The sequence below is a fragment of the Lampris incognitus genome, chromosome 15 (genome assembly GCF_029633865.1).
Source record: "Lampris incognitus isolate fLamInc1 chromosome 15, fLamInc1.hap2, whole genome shotgun sequence".
Taxonomy (NCBI): domain Eukaryota; kingdom Metazoa; phylum Chordata; class Actinopteri; order Lampriformes; family Lampridae; genus Lampris; species Lampris incognitus.
Window position 1 is genome coordinate 44,491,855 of NC_079225.1, and position 18,938 is coordinate 44,510,792.

The following is an 18,938-nucleotide window of genomic DNA, read 5'->3' on the forward strand; positions in this document are numbered from 1 at the left end:
AAATCAAACGGTTGGAGAAAAATCTTGCTCCGTTTCTCACGTTCGGCTCGTGTAGCTTTAGGCCTTAATGTGATTAAGACTGTTGGATATGGCCGTCAGAAAAATCAAGTGGTGAAACTGCGCCTAAACGCTGACGGACTTCCTGTCCAAGCTACTGCGCCGACATCCGGGTGTTTAGCCGTCTAAACATTAAAGTCGAAACATTTCTGAGCCTCTTTCTAACGCCATACTCGGGGAGTAATTACGAATGTAAACCGAGGCGGGTTTGTTTTACGTGTAAAACGCCGCAGTTCCCCTTCAGGATGAATTATAATCCGCTCACCGGCAGCAACGCTTCCGGCATGTTTGATAACCGCCTGTTTCCGGTCAGGTGACCCGGGAAAAGCGGTGCGGGGGACCCGTCAAAGACACAACGGCGTCAGCAGAGAGCCACCCCGACGCCATGTAAGACCCGCCTCCCACCAACACTTCAGCTGTCAATCACTCAGCTCCGTTCATTCAGCCAATCATATACGAGGGGAGGAGCTTGTCATCCCCGCCCCCGTATCGAAGTCGTCTTCCCTCATGGGCGTGGCCCTCAGTTTGTACTGGTTTGTAGTCCCAATACGGAGCGTCCACTTCAGATGTTTGTGTTTGCTACACCCACCACAAGACATTGTTCAGATGAGGATTTTAAAAAAGTCTGTCTGTCCATTTCTCCATCTGTCCATCTCTCCATCTGTCCATCTCTCCATCTGTCCTTCTCTCCATCTGTCCGTCTCTCCATCTGTCCTTTTCTCCATCTGTCCTTCTCTCCATCTGTCCGTCTCTCCATCTGTCCTTCTCTCCATCTGTCCTTCTCTCCATCTGTCCATTTCTCCATCTGTCCTTCTCTCCATCTGTCCTTTTCTCCATCTGTCCTTCTCTCCATCTGTCCATTTCTCCATCTGTCCTTCTCTCCATCTGTCCGTCTCTCCATCTGTCCTTTTCTCCATCTGTCCTTCTCTCCATCTGTCCATTTCTCCATCTGTCCGTCTCTCCATCTGTCTTTTTCTCCATCTGTCCTTCTCTCCATCTGTCTTTTTCGCCATCTGTCCGTCTCTCCATCTGTCCTTTTCTCCATCTGTCTTTTTCTCCATCTGTCCTTCTCTCCATCTGTCCGTCTCTCCATCTGTCCTTTTCTCCATCTGCCCGTCTCTCCATCTGCCCTTCTCTCCATCTGTCCGTCTCTCCATCTGTCCGTCTCTCCATCTGTCCTTTTCTCCATCTGTCCTTCTCTCCATCTGTCCTTCTCTCCATCTGTCCGTCTCTCCATCTGTCCTTCTCTCCATCTGTCCATTTCTCCATCTGTCCGTCTCTCCATCTGTCTTTTTCTCCATCTTTCCTTCTCTCCATCTGTCTTTTTTGCTATCTGTCCGTCTCTCCATCTGTCCTTTTCTCCATCTGTCTTTTTCTCCATCTGTCCTTCTCTCCATCTGTCCTTCTCCCCATCTGTCCTTTTCTCCATCTGTCCTTCTCTCTATCTGTCCTTTTCTCCATCTGTCCGTCTCTCCATCTGTCCTTCTCTCCATCTGTCCGTCTCTCCATCTGTCCTTCTCTCCATCTGTCCATCTCTCCATCTGTCCTTTTCTCCATCTGTCCGTCTCTCCATCTGTCCTTCTCTCCATCTGTCCTTTTCTCCATCTGTCCTTCTCTCCATCTGTCCTTTTCTCCATCTGTCTTTTTCTCCATCCGTCCGTCTCTCCATCTGTCCTTCTCTCCATCTGTCCGTCTCTCCATCTGTCCTTTTCCTCCATCTGTCCTCTCCATCTGTCTTTTTCTCCATCTGTCCTTCTCTCCATCTGTCCTTTTCTCCATCTGTCCGTCTCTCCATCTGTCTTTTTCTCCATCTGTCCGTCTCTCCATCTGTCTTTTTCGCCATCTGTCCGTCCTTCCATCTGTCCTTCTCTCCATCTGTCCGTCTCTCCATCTGTCCTTCTCTCCATCTGTCCTTTTCTCCATCTGTCGTCTCCATCTGTCCTTTTCTCCATCTTTCCTTCTCTCCATCTGTCCTTTTCTCCATCTGTCGTCTCCATCTGTCCTTTTCTCCATCTTTCCTTCTCTCCATCTGTCCGTCTCTCCATCTGTCCTTTTCTCCATCTGTCCGTCTCTCCATCTGTCCGTCTCTCCATCTGTCCTTTTCTCCATCTGTCCTTCTCTCCATCTGTCCTTCTCTCCATCGGTCCTTTTCTCCATCTGTCCGTCTCTCCATCTGTCCGTCTCTCCATCTGTCCTTTTCTCCATCTGTCCTTCTCTCCATCTGTCCTTCTCTCCATCTGTCCTTTTCTCCATCTGTCCTCCTCTCCATCTGTCCGTCTCTCCATCTGTCCTTCTCTCCATCTGTCCGTCTCTCCATCTGTCCTTTTCTCCATCTTTTCCGTATACCATTCTGTTTGCATGTCTGTCTACCTGTGTGTCTGTCTAATGGCATCTCACCCTGATGGTGTGTCATGTTCACTGGGGCGTCCGGGTGGCGTGGCGGTCTATTCCGTAGCCTACCGACACGGGGATCGCCGGTTCGAATCCCCGTGTTACCTCCGGCTTGTTCGGGCGTCCCTACAGACACAATTGGCCGTGTCTGCAAGTGGCAAGCCGGATGTGGGTATGTGTCCTGGTCGCTGCACTAGCGCCTCCTCTGGTCGTCCGTATCGAATCCCGCACCGGGCAAGAAATTAACCGGTGGCAGCGGTGAGATCCGGAAGTGTGCAGATCCTCGGAAGTCTCTTCGGAGCGCGGGAAGAACAAAGCGCGAGGGCGCGCTTCCGGGGAGAGGGTGACGACTGTAAACTACTAATAAGACACGTTAGCCCCTAGCTAACGGTGTCTGACCTTTTAGCCGAGCGGTTAGTGACGTCGCCTTGTGGTGCAGTGCACCTCGTATCGAATCCCGCACCGGGCAAGAAAATAACCGGTTACAATAATAAAATCAGCTTTATACGTTAATTTTCATAACTGTCCCCCAGGCCTTCCCGCCATCTGACGACGTCCAGCTGCGACTGGCTTCCATCAGTCCAGGACTGTACAGCCCAGCGGAAAGGTACTGTTATTATTTCTATTAACCAAGTAGAAAGAGCTGGAACACATGGACTTTCTTTCCCTTATCTCCCTCTCTCTGTCTCTCTCTCTCTCTGTCTCTCTGTCTCTCTCTCTCTCTCTCTCTCTGTCTCTCTCTCTCTCTCTGTCTCTCTCTCTCAGTCAGTTTGAGTACATACTGGAGGCTCCCCAGTCTCTGAGGTCGAGGAGCCCCGCCGGTCCGATGAGTTACCTGAACAAAGGCCAGTTCTATCCCATCACCCTCAGGGAAGTGGGCGGAGCCAAGGGCCAGCTCAGCCTCAGGATGCGGGTACGAACACGCGTCTAGCTAGGGGAAAGAGAAACTGATCTCAAACGCCGCTGGTTTGAACCCTCTGACTGAGCAGTAAGGGAGTGGCTAAGAAGCACTTTGCCACTCCCTTACTGCTCAGTAGAAACGCTAGAAACCTGGTTGGACCGGGCAGCTCCCAGGATGAATTTGTTGAAATGTTAGAAAGTGAAACGAGGCCAGAATGATTTTAATCCAACCTAACTGAAAGGATTTTCTCTGAGGGAATTTTATTAAAGATAAAATGTCATCAGGCTGTAGTTAAAACTTAATAAGGAAGTTTTTATAAATGAATAACAGAACTACAAAGAAACTACAACATAACAATGGCTGAAAACAGTCGCATCCTGATGTCATCATTAATCATGTGATGTCATCATTAATCCCATGTGATGTCATCATTAATCCCATGTGATGTCATCATTGACCCTTTCTGTGAAGTCATTAATGCTGGGCGTCCAGGTAGCGTAGCAGTCTATTCCGTTGCCTACCAACACGGGGATCGCCGGTTCGAATCCCCCGTGTTACTTCCGGTTTGGCCGGGCGTCTCTATAGACACTATCGACTCTGTGCATAACTGTGGTCACTGACTTCCGGTTTCTACTGCAGTGGTCATACCAGTCTGTTGGCGTGTGCTGTTGACAATGGCATATTTTTCGCGACGCCTGCAAGAGTTACCATGGATACATGTCAACCACATGCACACAACTGTCAACACACTTCCAGCTGCACCTACCAGCAAACTGTGAGAAGTTTCAAGTTGCGCATATCAAGTTACGACCACAATTCCGTCCGTCCGTCCGTCCGTCCGTCCGTCCGTCCACTCATCCTCATAATTGTGGACGTAGCTTGATATGTACAACTTGAAACTGTTCACCCGTGTGCTGGTAGGTGCAGCTGGAAGTGTGCTGGTAGGTGCAGGTGAACATGTGCTGGTAGGTGCAGGTGGAAGTGTGCTGGTAGGTGCAGGTGGAAGTGTGCTGGTAGGTGCAGGTGGAAGTGTGCTGGTAGGTGCAGGTGAAAGTGTGCTGGTAGGTGCAGGTGGACGTCTGCTGGTAGGTGCAGGTGAAAGTGTGCTGGTAGGTGCAGGTGAAAGTGTGCTGGTAGGTGCAGGTGAAAGTGTGCTGGTAGGTGCAGGTGGACGTCTGCTGGTAGGTGCAGGTGGAAGTGTGCTGGTAGGTGCAGGTGAAAGTGTGCTGGTAGGTGCAGGTGGAAGTGTGCTGGTAGGTGCAGGTGAAAGTGTGCAGGTAGGTGCAGGTGAAAGTGTGCTGGTAGGTGCAGGTGAAAGTGTGCTGGTAGGTGCAGGTGGAAGTGTGCTGGTAGGTGCAGGTGAAAGTGTGCTGGTAGGTGCAGGTGGAAGTGTGCTGGTAGGTGCAGGTGAAAGTGTGCTGGTAGGTGCAGGTGAAAGTGTGCTGGTAGGTGCAGGTGAAAGTGTGCTGGTAGGTGCAGGTGAAAGTGTGCTGGTAGGTGCAGGTGGAAGTGTGCTGGTAGGTGCAGGTGAAAGTGTGCTGGTAGGTGCAGGTGAAAGTGTGCTGGTAGGTGCAGGTGAAAGTGTGCTGGTGGGTGCAGGTGAAAGTGTGCTGGTAGGTGCAGGTGAACGTGTGCTGGTAGGTGCAGGTGAAAGTGTGCTGGTGGGTGCAGGTGAAAGTGTGCTGGTGGGTGCAGGTGAAAGTGTGCTGGTAGGTGCAGGTGAAAGTGTGCTGGTGGGTGCAGGTGAAAGTGTGCTGGTAGGTGCAGGTGAACATGTGCTGGTAGGTGCAGGTGAAAGTGTGCTGGTGGGTGCAGGTGGAAGTGTGCTGGTAGGTGCAGGTGAAAGTGTGCTGGTAGGTGCAGGTGAAAGTGTGCTGGTGGGTGCAGGTGAAAGTGTGCTGGTGGGTGCAGGTGAACATGTGCTGGTAGGTGCAGGTGAAAGTGTGCTGGTGGGTGCAGGTGAACGTGTGCTGGTGGGTGCAGGTGGAAGTGTGCTGGTAGGTGCAGGTGAAAGTGTGCTGGTGGGTGCAGGTGAAAGTGTGCTGGTGGGTGCAGGTGAAAGTGTGCTGGTGGGTGCAGGTGAAAGTGTGCTGGTGGGTGCAGGTGAACATGTGCTGGTAGGTGCAGGTGAAAGTGTGCTGGTGGGTGCAGGTGAACGTGTGCTGGTGGGTGCAGGTGAAAGTGTGCTGGTGGGTGCAGGTGAACGTGTGCTGGTGGGTGCAGGTGAAAGTGTGCTGGTGGGTGCAGGTGAAAGTGTGCTGGTAGGTGCAGGTGAACATGTGCTGGTAGGTGCAGGTGAAAGTGTGCTGGTAGGTGCAGGTGAAAGTGTGCTGGTGGGTGCAGGTGAACATGTGCTGGTAGGTGCAGGTGAAAGTGTGCTGGTGGGTGCAGGTGAACGTGTGCTGGTGGGTGCAGGTGAAAGTGTGCTGGTGGGTGCAGGTGAACGTGTGCTGGTAGGTGCAGGTGAACATGTGCTGGTAGGTGCAGGTGAAAGTGTGCTGGTAGGTGCAGGTGAAAGTGTGCTGGTAGGTGCAGGTGAAAGTGTGCTGGTAGGTGCAGGTGAAAGTGTGCTGGTTGGTGCAGGTGAACGTGTGCTGGTAGGTGCAGGTGGAAGTGTGCTGGTGGGTGCAGGTGGAAGTGTGCTGGTGGGTGCAGGTGGAAGTGTGCTGGTGGGTGCAGGTGGAAGTGTGCTGGTGGGTGCAGGTGAAAGTGTGCTGGTAGGGGCAGGTGGAAGTGTGCTGGTGGGTGCAGGTGAACATGTGCTGGTAGGTGCAGGTGGAAGTGTGCTGGTAGGTGCAGGTGGAAGTGTGCTGGTAGGTGCAGGTGGAAGTGTGCTGGTAGGGGCAGGTGGAAGTGTGCTGGTGGGTGCAGGTGGAAGTGTGCTGGTAGGTGCAGGTGAAAGTGTGCTGGTAGGGGCAGGTGAAAGTGTGCTGGTGGGTGCAGGTGAAAGTCTGCTGGTAGGTGCAGGTGGAAGTGTGCTGGTAGGTGCAGGTGGAAGTGTGCTGGTGGGTGCAGGTGGAAGTGTGCTGGTAGGTGCAGGTGGAAGTGTGCTGGTGGGTGCAGGTGGAAGTGTGCTGGCAGGCGTCGTGAAAAATATGCCATTGTCAACAGCACACGCTAACAAACAGGAAACTGGTATGACCGCTGCCGTAGAAACCGGAACATGTCTGTGAAGGGTCTCTTTCATCCAGGTCTTCATGGTTCTCCAAAGGAGGTGAATCAAGTGCAAGTGGACTTGGTATATATCCGTGAAGACGTTTCACCTCTCATCCAAGAGGCTTCCTCAGTTCGTGCCTTTCTGACTAGACCAAGCTAGTCTGACTGGCCGGTGATGAGACTCAGATATTTAGCCTCTTTGGAGTATGATAGAAACCGGAAGTAGCCCACTGGAAACCGGAAGTAAGTGGCACAGAGTGGGCCGTGTCTGCGAGCGGGAAGCCAGATGTGGGTACGTGTCCTGGTCGCTGCACTTGCGCCTCCTCTGGTCGGTCGGGGCGCCTATTCAGGGGGGAACTGGGGTAAATGGCGTGATCCTCCCTCGCGCTACGCCCCCCGGGTGAAACGCCTCACTGCCAGGTGAAAAGAAGCGGCTGGTGACTCCACCTGTATCGGAGGAGACATGTGGTAGTCTGCAGCCCTCCCCGGATCGAGAAAAAAACAAAAACACACCGCGTGGTCGTCATTGTCCCACTGTGTGATGTCATAATTAATCTTACGTGTGGTGTGATCACGGGCCACCTGTGTGACGTCATCATCAACCCTTTGTGACGTCATCGTCAACCCTTTGTGACGTCATCATCGATCCTCTGACGTGTCGAATGGTCCAGTAGGTTAATGTGTGTTGCAGGTGGGTGCAGTTTTCTGGTGTGCTTTAGTTCTAGTGTGTTGTAGTGTGTGTTCTTCCAGAGTGTGTGTGCCATGTGTTGTGTGTATGTTTTTTTTCCCCCCAAGAGTGTTGTGATGTTGGTGTTTGGGGAGGAGAAGGTCTCGGAGGACCAGCTCAAATACTGGAGGTTCTGGCAGAGCAGACAGCACACCATCAAACAACGCTGCCTTGACATCGGTCAGAGGACGCACACGCACACACACACACACGCACACACACACACAGACACACACACACACAGAGGAAAGCCCAAACAACTGCAACACGTTGAGCTGGTGTGTTAAGTACGTAGATGTCATCATACTATTTCGGGTTTGAGAAACTATCCTGATATTTTGGCTTCATAAAATATTCCCAGTTTTTCCTGTAATATGAATTACGTCAGTGTAACATCTGTGATATCATGATGTGACCACATTATCATATGTTTAGCATATATTGTAACGCCATACTTTTAACGTCGTGTCATAGAAGTGCATGCATTTTGCAGCACAACGATACGATACATTTTATTACTATATAGGATATATATCTGTGTTCATTATCCGTATTAATATATAGCTGTACTTTGCATCCTAGTTAATATTCAAACATTACCGTCCGCTTTTGCTGAACTCAGCCGTTCACATCTAGAGGCAGAAATCGTTCTTTCTCCTTTTCAGCCGACTACAAGGAAAGCTACAATTCAATTTCCAACATTGAGGAGATCGCCTACAACGCCGTCTCCTTCACCTGGGACTCCAGGAACCAAGCCCGGGTGAGAGAGCGGGAATCCAGCCTCTCCTTTTGGGGCTTTCAGCGGACGGGAGAACTTCCCTGCGAAGGAGACAAAGGAACAGAGAAGTGTTCTTTGTCATAGGATGCTGTAGTAACGGAGAATGCCCACCGGGGGGCGACGCACACTGTAGGACCGAGACTGCGCCCCTGCGGTCTTCCAGGTTCCGTCTGCGGATTCCGTTGCTGGTAGTTTGAGGGCATTAAAACCGCTGTTTATGAAAAAACGAGATGAAAAATAATCGCGGGGCGCGTTTTCAAAAAGGGTGAGAAATGACGAGGCGGCAACAAACTTTTAATTCCCAGTAAAATGTAAAACAGTGAATTTGACCGGTTCGTTTTGACAGAATAGCGCGATGTTGGGGCGAGCGTCGGTGGATGTGTTTCAGTCTGGTTGTGCCGCTCAGAGCCAGAGGTGAGGAGAGGTAACGCTGTTCTGCAGTGTCGCCATGGCAACAGGCCCAGCATCCTAAAGTTGCCTAGCAACAGCCGCGTTGCAGGCCTGTGGGGCCAACATGGCTGTCTGCGTAGTACGGAGTTTGCCTGGTTCTGTGTATGACGGGGTCATCGCCAGACCCTTCCGGTGCCTTCAGTGAAATGGACGTCTTTATTCATAGCAGCGGGGGGGAGATGGGGCGTCACAACGGGCGACAACCGAGGTGAAGAATAAAGAGGCAAGACTACTGAAGGACAGGAACACAAAATGGGTTAAAATACTGACTGTCAATATTAACCAAATAGGATAAAGTGTTTTCAAAAGTGGGAGTCTGGGCTCAGCCTGAGAGATAGGGTGAGGAGCTCGGACATCCGGAGGGAGCTCGGAGTAGAGCCGCTACTCCTTCGCATCGAAAGGAGGCAGTTGAGGTGGTTCGGGCATCTGATTAGGATGCCTCCTGGGCGCCTTCCTTTGGAGGTTTACCGGGCACGTCCAACTGGGGGGGGGGACCCCGGGGTGGCCCCAGAACTCGCTGGAGGGACTACATGTCCAATCTGGCCTGGGAAGGCCTTGGGATCCCCCAGGAGGAGCTGGAGGGGGTTGCTGGGGAGAGGGGCGTCTGGAGGGCCCTACTTAGCTCGCTGCCACCACGACCCGACTCCGGAGAAGCGGAGGATGATGAATGAATGAATGAATGTTTTCAAAAGTAGAGCATTTTTCTTTTCTAATATTTTTGAACGTTGTGCTCTGGTGAGGTTATTTTTTGGTCACATTTCTGCTTCTGGTTTGGATTTGGAGGCTGTGCTTGAAATCCAGTTGTTCATTTCCCCTGGATGAGGGGCTGAGCCATTCTGACAAACTCAGACAACAAGATATTTCTGCCTGAACACTTCCATATTGATGATGTGGGGATATTCGGTGGATGACTATTGGTGCTTTCAGAAGATATTTACACAGCAGAACATGATGATAGATGGTCGTTAGTGACGTGGAGAAGGTGACAAGCAGGTGGAGACGTTCATTGTTCATGTCGCTAAAACAGTCGCTCTTCGTTCCAGCCCTCACCTGTGCTCATGAGCTTTGGGTAGTGACCGAAAGGGCGAGATGGCAGATGCAAGCGGCTGAAATGAGTTTCCTCCGTAGGGTGTCTGGGCTCAGCCTTAGAGATAGGGTGAGGGGCTCGGAGTAGAGCCGCCGCTCCTTCGCATCGAAAAGAGCCAGTTGAGGTGGTGTGGGCATCTGACAAATCAGTGGAGTAAGTTCAGAAAATGGTCTGACGTTGCTGTAATGGAGCTTTTAAGACCAGGGAGTGACGACGTTTAAGTTATACCGCCATACGACCACGACCACAGTCCTACTACACTCCTCGTCTCACATCGCCATAGAATAGAATACACTTTGTCATTTGTACATACACCCAATGAATGTCCTCTGCATTTAACCCATCCTGATGTATAGGAGCAGTGGGCGGCTGCAGCGCCCGGGGACCAACTCCAGGTCTTCTTTCCACTGCCTTGCTCAGGGGCACAGACAGGAGTATTAACCCTAACATGCATGTCTTCATATACTGACCTGATCTACCTGGATGATGTACACTACAGGGAAAATATCTTGTTTATCCTCCGACCAAATTCCCTCCATCTTCACATCGTCCTTCAAGACGTGCAGACAGGATGGGGTCCGCACGACTTATCTCACACACGGCCCCCAGACGATAAAACAAGTTAATCAAAACATCCACGGTGGCGGGGGTGGGGGGGGGGAAGAAGGGCGGCTCTGATCTACTGATATGACAAAACCTTGAAGAAACCGTCTTGTTCCATGACCTCTGACCCCCATGCTGTTTGTGCCGTCCTCTCTCCAGGTCTTCGTGGCGGTGAACTGTCTGAGTACGGACTTCTCGCCGCAGAAGGGCGTGCGCGGCCTCCCGCTCAACTTGCAGGTCGACACGTACGTTCGTGGACACGGCGGCGAGGCGCTGGCACACCGCGGCGTCAGCCAGGTCAAAGTGTTCTGCGACAAGGGAGCCGAACGCAAGATCCGCGACGAGGAGAAGAAACCGAACTGCCAGCGGTCAAAGGGCACAGATATCCGACTGGCATGTTAGTAGCCGACAGATGGATAGATAGATGGATGGATATGGTGCTACATCAATTGCTTTCACAAAGGGCAATTGTCCTGGGATGTGTCCTAACAGAATAAGTGCTTTTGAAGTAATGCTTTACAGACATTCTTTTTCGACACTAAGACCTTCTGTGGACGCAGACCCTCACCCTCAGGCTCTAGTTTCATCCTGTACCGTCTGGCTGGTTCACTACTCGGAGTGACCGGTCAGAGAAGGTTGAAAGCAGCGTGTTTGTGGTTTGCTTGGTGTTTCAGGTCAGGAGGGGTCCGTCGGGCATCTGGAGATCACCGTCTTCGAGACTGTGAGTGACCTGAAGGCCCAGCCAGTTCTCTTCATACCAGAGAACCACCTCTCCTCCGCCTCCGCCAACAGAAACGTAGGGAAACCACCACGTCCATGTTTCCTCCCATTCATGTACAGGTAGTCCCCGGGTTACGAACCCCCGTACTTACGAACCGACCTCTGTAAAGTCTGTTATTTGAAGAATTCGAGTTACACACAGTGGTTCGTACTAACGAACGGGCGGACTACTTTGGGTGACGCTCAAGGCCCAGCCAGTTCTCTTCATACCAGAGAACCACCTCTCCTCCGCCTCCGCCAACAGAAACGTAGGGAAACCACAACGTCCATTTTTTCCCCCCATTCCTGTACAGGTAGTCCCCGGGTTACGAACCCCCGTACTTACGAACCGACCTCTGTAAAGTCTGTTATTTGAAGAATTCGAGTTACACGCAGTGGTTCGTACTAACGAACGGGCGGACTACTTTGAGTGACGCTCAAACCGCTGCGCGCCCTCCCGTTTCTGGCGTCAAACGGCCGCCGGTCGCGACCCGCTCCCGGGGCAGTGGAAGGTGAGCAGTTTGAAATGTAAGACATGTTTCTATAGAGGTTTTTATACTGTAACGTGCATGGATAAGAAGACACGCTGGCCGCTGGCTCAAGGGTCTGACCCTTTAGTCTAGCGGTTAGCGATGTCTTCTGCGGTGCGGGCGACACGGGTTCGCTTCCCGGCCGCGGCAGTTCCTGTGGTTGCGTTGTCCCCCCCCCCCGAATTCGCTACAATACTTTTACACACATCCCCTCTCTCAGTTATACACACTGTACTGCAGTTAGCCCCCCCCATGTGTTTATTTCTTTATATAAACACCACCCCGCCCAACCACATGGTGCTGCGTCCCCATGGCCACACCCTGAGCCCTTATACTAGAACGACCAAGGCCGTCATTTTGACGGTTTTGGATTTTCAAAGTTTAATAACTTGGGGGGGGGTACAGACCTGCCGCTCCCTGAATGATCCTAAAATTGCATATATTTGTATTAAAATTAGTTTTAGATCAATTGCACACAAAAAAATTATAAGTTCTACCTACAACGACCATGAGCCGTCAAAAAGACGGCTCGTAATTTGCGCGTGATGGTGCACGTCATGTCAGTATTTATGGCGCGTGTTGGTTGCGTCATTTCCTTCGTGAAGTTCATGGCTCTGTCCTAGAAGCTCACTAGCGCCCTCCAGTGCAGAGAAATAGTCTAAACTTGATGTTTCCAACGTGTCTGGGTACAGACGCCGTTACAGACGCGCGCCATGACTACCGCCGAGGCGCTGCGGTATTTACAGGCGTTGGACAGCGGCCATTTTAAATTGTTTGAAAAACAGTATTAAAGTTGTTAAAATGTTAATTTTTGGTGTCAGCTAGTTTCATAACAGACATGCTAACATATGCAATGCATTAATATCTCAATTGGGTATTTATCTCGACAGAACATAGAGTTCAAAAACCGGCCGTCATTTTGACGGCTCACGGTCGTTTTACAGACCGTGAAATCCCGGTCGTTCTTTAAAGTGAGCACGTCAATTTAATACAAACAACAAGCTATGGGGGACTTATGTCCATAAGTCCACTACAACTGCATTCTTATATTTATGATGTTTCAGGTCAAATATATACGATATAATACTAAGACAGACATTTGACCAATGGGCGCTAGATGTGAACTGTACATAACTGTTCTGACTTACATATGCTTCGACATAACCGCCTATATTTACCCCCGCATGGTGATGATGATGATGAAGAAGCGATAGAGAGATAGAATGATGAAGATGATGATGGTGATGATGATGATTTTTTATAGGTTTGTTTTTTCCCCTCATTTCACAGATTTGCCAGCTGGAGGAGCGCGAGGAAAGGTGCGTCTCCTTTTTCCCGCTGGTTTATTAGGATCAGATAATCTGACACGCATGGCGGTTAATAGATTCCAACATAGACGAACTTCCAACATCCGGAGTGATGTCTGTTTTACTGCACATTTATTTGTACTAATTACTAATCTGTACTAATTAGTAATCTATGCTAACTAGTAATCTGCAGTAATCTGTACTAATTACTAATCTGTACTAATTAGTAATATATACTAACTAGTAATCTGCAGTAATCTGTACTAATTACTAATCTGTACTAATTAGTAATCTATGCTAACTAGTAATCTGCAGTAATCTGTACTAATTACTAATCTGTACTAATTAGTAATATATACTAACTAGTAATCTGCAGTAATCTGTACTAATTACTAATCTGTGCTAATTAGTAATCTATACTAACTAGTAATCTGTACTAATTACTCATCTGTACTAATTAGTAATCTATACTAACTAGTAATCTGCACTAATCTGTAGTAATTACTAATCTGTACTAATTAGTAATCTATACTAACTAGTAATCTGCAGTAATCTGTACTAATTACTAATCTGTACTCATTAGTCATTTGTAATAATTAGTAATCGCTACTAATTAGACACCTGTAGTTAGTAATCTCTCCTAATTAGTAATATGTTGGTCTAGTTAGTACATATTACTAATTAGTGATCTGGTAATCTGTACTAGGGGTGTAACGGTGCACAAGGATCACGGTTCAGTAGGTACCCGGGTTCTGACGTCACTGTTCGGTGTGTTTTCAGCACAGCAGAGAGAAAAGAAACAAAACATAAAATTGTTTCTTTTTATCACACAGTGATATACTGAACAAACTATGGCTCTGTCTTTCTTTTTTATTCCCCCCACCCCCTTTTTCTCCCCAATTGTATCGGGCCAATTACCCCACTCTTCCGAGCCGTCCCGGTCTCTGCTGCTCCACCTCCTCTGCCGATCCGGGGAGGGCTGCAGACTACCACATGCCTCCTCCCATACATGTGGAGTCACCAGCCGCTTCTTTTCACCTGACAGTGAGGAGTTTCACCAGGGGGACGTAGCGCGTGGGAGGATCAGCCCCCCCCCACAGGCACACCAACCAACCAGAGGAGGCGCTAGTGCAGCGACCAGGACACATACCCACATCCGGCTTCTCTCCCGCAGACACGGCCAACTGTGTCCGTAGGGACCCCCGACCAGGGCGGAGGTAACACGGGGATTCGAACCGGCGATGTCCACGTTGGTAGGCAATGGAACAGACCGCTACGCCACTCAGACGCCCAAGGCTCTGTCTTTCTTAAAGGAAAAAAAAAAGTCTGTCAATACTGCTGCAACTGGCTGCACCCCTACTGATAGAACATAAAATTTGCTTAAAAGTAAACCAAGATAAATATTCCCTGGAATGTCTCTCCGGGCGTGCCTGCTTAGTGGGTGAATATCAAGACGTGACCCTTTAGGAAAGTCGCTCGCGGGTAAACCTGGAGTTTTGTATGAACTTCTGCACACAAAAGTTCTGCACCTTAAAACAGCGTTGCACAAGCATGCTGACCCGAAAGACCCGTACCAAAAATGTTTGGTACGGATACGTGTACCGTTACACCCCTAATCTGTACTAACTAGTAATCTGTACTAACTAGTAATCTGTACTATCTAGTAACCTGTACTAACTAGTAACCTGTACTAACTAGTAATCTGTACTAACTAGTAATCTGTACTATCTAGTAACCTGTACTAACTAGTAATCTGTACTAACTAGTAACCTGTACTAACTAGTAATCTGTACTAACTAGTAACCTGTACTAACTAGTAATCTGTACTAACTAGTAACCTGTACTAACTAGTAACCTGTACTAACTAGTAATCTGTACTAACTAGTAACCTGTACTAACTAGTAATCTGTACTAACTAGTAACCTGTACTAACTAGTAACCTGTACTAACTAGTAACCTATGCAATATAACTCGCCCCTCACTTCCACCTACCAGCACCGCCACACTCACCCACACCCTGGTTACATCCCGTACTGACTACTGCAGTTCTGTCCTCTTTGGTCCTCCCCTCAAATGTCTTCATGAACTTCAGCTGGTCCAGAATTCAGCTGCCCGTATCAGTACCAGAACTCCTTCCATAGATCACATCACTCCTGTTCTGCAGCAGCTCCCCTGGCTCCCTGTTAGATACCCTACTGACTTCAAGATCCTGCTCCTCACCTTTAAGGCCCCTTAATAACCCAGCTCCTCCATATCTTTCTGAACTCCTTCATCTCCACACACCCTCCTCTTCTGCTCTCCAACTCACTACACCATCAGCCCGCTGGACCACCATGGGGTCTCGAGCCTTCAGTCATTCTGCCCCCCACCCATGGACCTCTCTCCCACAAGACCTTCACAACACTGACTCTCTTTCAACCTTCACCTCCCGTCTCAAAACCCACCTTTTCACCCTGGCGTAGTCAGGCTGCTCCACACTGCACTGAGTTGTGAGCAGATGATGATTTTATATTATCTGTTGTGTTAACTTCTTATTGTCTACTACCCTGCTTTGTTCTGACTTTAGGCTGTCTGATGCAGTGCTGCTGGTTTTTACTGTCTTCTGTAAGGTGTCCTTGAGTGCTCTGACAGGAGCCCACAAATAACATGCATTATTATTATTATGATTATTAAATGTAGTAGCTGTTGCTGTAGACGCACTGAAAGTGAAATCACAGAAAGGTTGAATCAGTTCATCTGGACCCAACGTTTATTGACAGAAACGTTTCATCACTCATCTACGTGACCTCTTCGGTCTAGACCAGGGGTGGGCAGTCTGATCCAGAAAGGGCCGGGGTGGGTGCAGGTTTTTCTACCAACCAAGCAGTCACACCGCCTGTGTCTCCTAGTCAAGTTCCTCAGCAGAGACTCCGTTGGTTGATGAGCGGGATCAGGTGTGTAACTGCTTGGTTGGGACAAAAACCTGCACCCGCACCAGCCCCTTTCTGGATGAGACCGCCCACCCCCGGTCTCGACTGACTGCCGGAGTCCCCACCCTTTTAAACAATACAGGGGCATAACGACCCCAACCAACGTCCAGGTTCATACGCAGGTAGAGGCGTGGCCTTTAACTGGCATTACAGTGGCCACGTGTACTGTCCACAGAGGATTTGGGACAGCATTGTAAGACGGTGACACCCCGGCTTCAGGAAGTCAAAATCCCGCCATGTATTTGTTCTCGCCCTTCACTAAACAAGGCGAGTTCAGCTCTCCCTGGCCGAAGGGTTGTGCTAATTGAATTCAGCTGGTGTAGCGTATGGGTGCAACAAATGCGTGGCAGGACTTTCACTTTCTGAAGCCGGGTTGTCCACCTCTGCAGATGTACTCTTACAGCCCCCCCCCCCACCCACCCATCCCCCGCCGCCCTCGGTTCAGGGATGGTCGTTCCCTCTTCACATCGATGGCCTCTCTGACTCCCCGTTCAAACCAGCGTTCCTCCCTATCAAGGATGTGCACATCCTCATCCCTGAAAGAGTGGCTCCTGGCCTGTAGATGGTGTAGACCACAGGTGGGTGATCTGATCCAGACAGGGGCCGGTGTGGGTGCAGGTTTTTGGTCCAACCAGGCAGTTCCACACCTGATCCCACCGATCAACCGGTGGAGTCTTTGCTGAGGAACTTGACTAGGAGTCACAGGTGGTGTAACTGCTTGGTTGGGACAAAAACCTGCACCCACACCGGCCCTTTCTGGAGAAGATCGCCCCCCCCCCTGGTCACGAGTTAAGACACCCACCCAATATCCCCTGGGGCCTCGTGTATCAGTCGTTACTATGGGGCAGATTTATTGGTACACACCCCGTGGTATTGTTTAGCCCTGAAGTTGGTCTCGGAGACCAGTGTGGAACCCCGGTGACCCCTGAACTTAGACACCGGCTGGCTAACACTGATGTCTGTGCAGGCCTGGCTGACTGCGCCTTGCACGAGGTAGACAACAGAGGTTAGGAGGCAGGAATTACAAATAACCATCATGCTTTGCTGCTGACTGGCTGTCAGACAAACTTGAGGGCTAAAAAAATCCCATGGATGTGTAAGAACACATCTGCCCATAGTAACGAGTGATACACGAGGCCCCTGGAGTCTAAACACTAAGTTGTGTTTTCTGAGCGACACATGAACCTTGTGTAGACACACATTCACCCAACTGCTGTCACACGTGTGTGTGTGTGTGTGTGATGACTTGTCGTTGGTCTTTGTCCAGCACGGGACGGAGGAGGCCGCCGTGGGAGAAGGAGGAGCCGTTTGACTCGATTCTCACCAGAAGAGGCCGGAGGGAGGAGGAGGTGCAGAAAGGTAAACGGGTCACCAGGAGGCTCATAGAACAGGAGTCTGTGGAAGGAGAGTGAGAAGTGACAGAACAAGTCCTGAAAATCCACCAGGACTTTAGAAAAAAGAAAATAAGGGGGGGGGGGCAACCAGGTGGTGAGGCGGTCTATTCCGTTGCCTAACAACAAGGGGATCGCTGGTTTGAATCCCCGTGTTACCTCCGGCTTGGTCGGGCGTCCCTACAGACACAATTGGTCGTGTCTGTGGGTGGGAAGCCGGATGTGGGTATATGTCCTGGTCGCTGCACTAGCGCCTCCTCTGGTCAGTCGGAGCACCTGTTCAGGGGGGACGGGGGAACTAGGGGGGAGTAGCGTGATCCTCCCAGGCGCTACGTCCTCCTGGTGAAACTCCTCACTGTCAGGTGAAAAGAAGCGGCTGGTGACTCCACATGTATGGGAGGAGGCATGTGGTAGTCTGCAGCCCTCCCGGGATCAGCAGAGGGGGTGGAGCAGCAGAGGGGGTGGAGCAGCAGAGGGGGTGGAGCAGCAGAGACCGGGACGGCTCGGAAGAGTGGGGTAGTTGGCCGGGTACGACTGGGGAGAAAAAGAAGGGGGACAAAATCCAAAAACAGAATAAAGAACAATGAGAAAGCTTCAGATGTGAACTCAGAATCTCCTCAGAAAGACGTGTTGTCTTCATATACTGGACATGTCAACAGGAAGTGTTGTCCTGCCTGGACCAGAGCCACGTCCAGCCGGCCTCCACGTTGTGTTCATGTAACCACTCCAACGACACGTTTACACCCACACCTGGGGGTGTGTGTGTGTGTGAGTGTGTGTGTGTGTGAGTGTGTGAGTGAGTGAGTGAGTGTGTGTGTGTGTGTGTGTGTGTGTGTGAGTGAGAGTGTGTGTGTGAGTGTGTGTGTGTGCGAGTGAGGGTGTGTGTGTGTGTGTGTGTGTGTGTGTGTGTGTGTGTGTGTGTGTGTGTGTGTGTGTGTGTGTGTGTGAGTGTGTGTGTGTGTGTGGTATTAGGTCAGCCTCCTCCTCTGTAGCTCAGCTGACTGTCCACATGTAAACAACAGTGCACGTGTTTCCTGATAGTGGAACTCCCCCAACATTCTCTATATCTGTCTCTCTCTCTGTCTCTCTGTCAGTCTGTCTGTCATTCTCTATATCTGTCTCTCTCTCTGTCTCTCTGTCAGTCTGTCTATGTCATTCTCTATATCTGTCTCTCTCTCTGTCTCTCTGTCAGTCTGTCTGTCATTCTCTATATCTGTCTCTCTCTCTGTCTCTCTGTCAGTCTGTCTATGTCATTCTCTATATCTGTCTCTCTCTCTGTCTCTCTGTCAGTCTGTCTGTCATTCTCTATATCTGTCTCTCTCTCTGTCTCTCTGTCAGTCTGTCTGTCATTCTCTATATCTGTCTCTCTCTCTGTCTCTCTGTCAGTCTGTCTATGTCATTCTCTATATCTGTCTCTCTCTCTGTCTCTCTGTCAGTCTGTCTGTCTCATTCTCTATATCTGTCTCTCACTCTGTCTCTCTGTCAGTCTGTCTGTCATTCTCTATATCTGTCTCTCTCTCTGTCTCTCTGTCAGTCTGTCTATGTCATTCTCTATATCTGTCTCTCTCTCTGTCTCTCTGTCAGTCTGTCTGTCATTCTCTATATCTGTCTCTCTCTCTGTCTCTCTGTCAGTCTGTCTGTCATTCTCTATATCTGTCTCTCTCTCTGTCTCTCTGTCAGTCTGTCTATGTCATTCTCTATATCTGTCTCTCTCTCTGTCTCTCTGTCAGTCTGTCTGTCTCATTCTCTATATCTGTCTCTCACTCTGTCTCTCTGTCAGTCTGTCTGTCATTCTCTATATCTGTCTCTCTCTCTGTCTCTCTGTCAGTCTG

General features: G+C 50.0%; 1 protein-coding gene and 1 long non-coding RNA gene across 2 annotated transcripts in view; both read left to right on the plus strand.

Moving 5' to 3' along the window:
- LOC130124885 (grainyhead-like protein 1 homolog) overlaps positions 1-18,938 on the plus strand; it is a 31,995-nt gene that overhangs the window by 4,058 nt on the left and 8,999 nt on the right. The window contains exons 3-10 of the mRNA XM_056294234.1: positions 2,982-3,055; positions 3,214-3,361; positions 7,301-7,412; positions 7,898-7,992; positions 10,310-10,547; positions 10,825-10,946; positions 12,730-12,758; positions 16,597-16,721. Of these exons, the coding sequence (XP_056150209.1) occupies positions 2,982-3,055; positions 3,214-3,361; positions 7,301-7,412; positions 7,898-7,992; positions 10,310-10,547; positions 10,825-10,946; positions 12,730-12,758; positions 16,597-16,721 (943 nt within the window). The remainder of the gene's footprint in view (positions 1-2,981; positions 3,056-3,213; positions 3,362-7,300; positions 7,413-7,897; positions 7,993-10,309; positions 10,548-10,824; positions 10,947-12,729; positions 12,759-16,596; positions 16,722-18,938) is intronic.
- LOC130125134 (uncharacterized) lies at positions 11,135-17,059 on the plus strand. Its single transcript, XR_008811419.1, has 3 exons — positions 11,135-11,178; positions 12,730-12,758; positions 16,983-17,059. It is a non-coding gene; the product is annotated as an uncharacterized LOC130125134 (long non-coding RNA).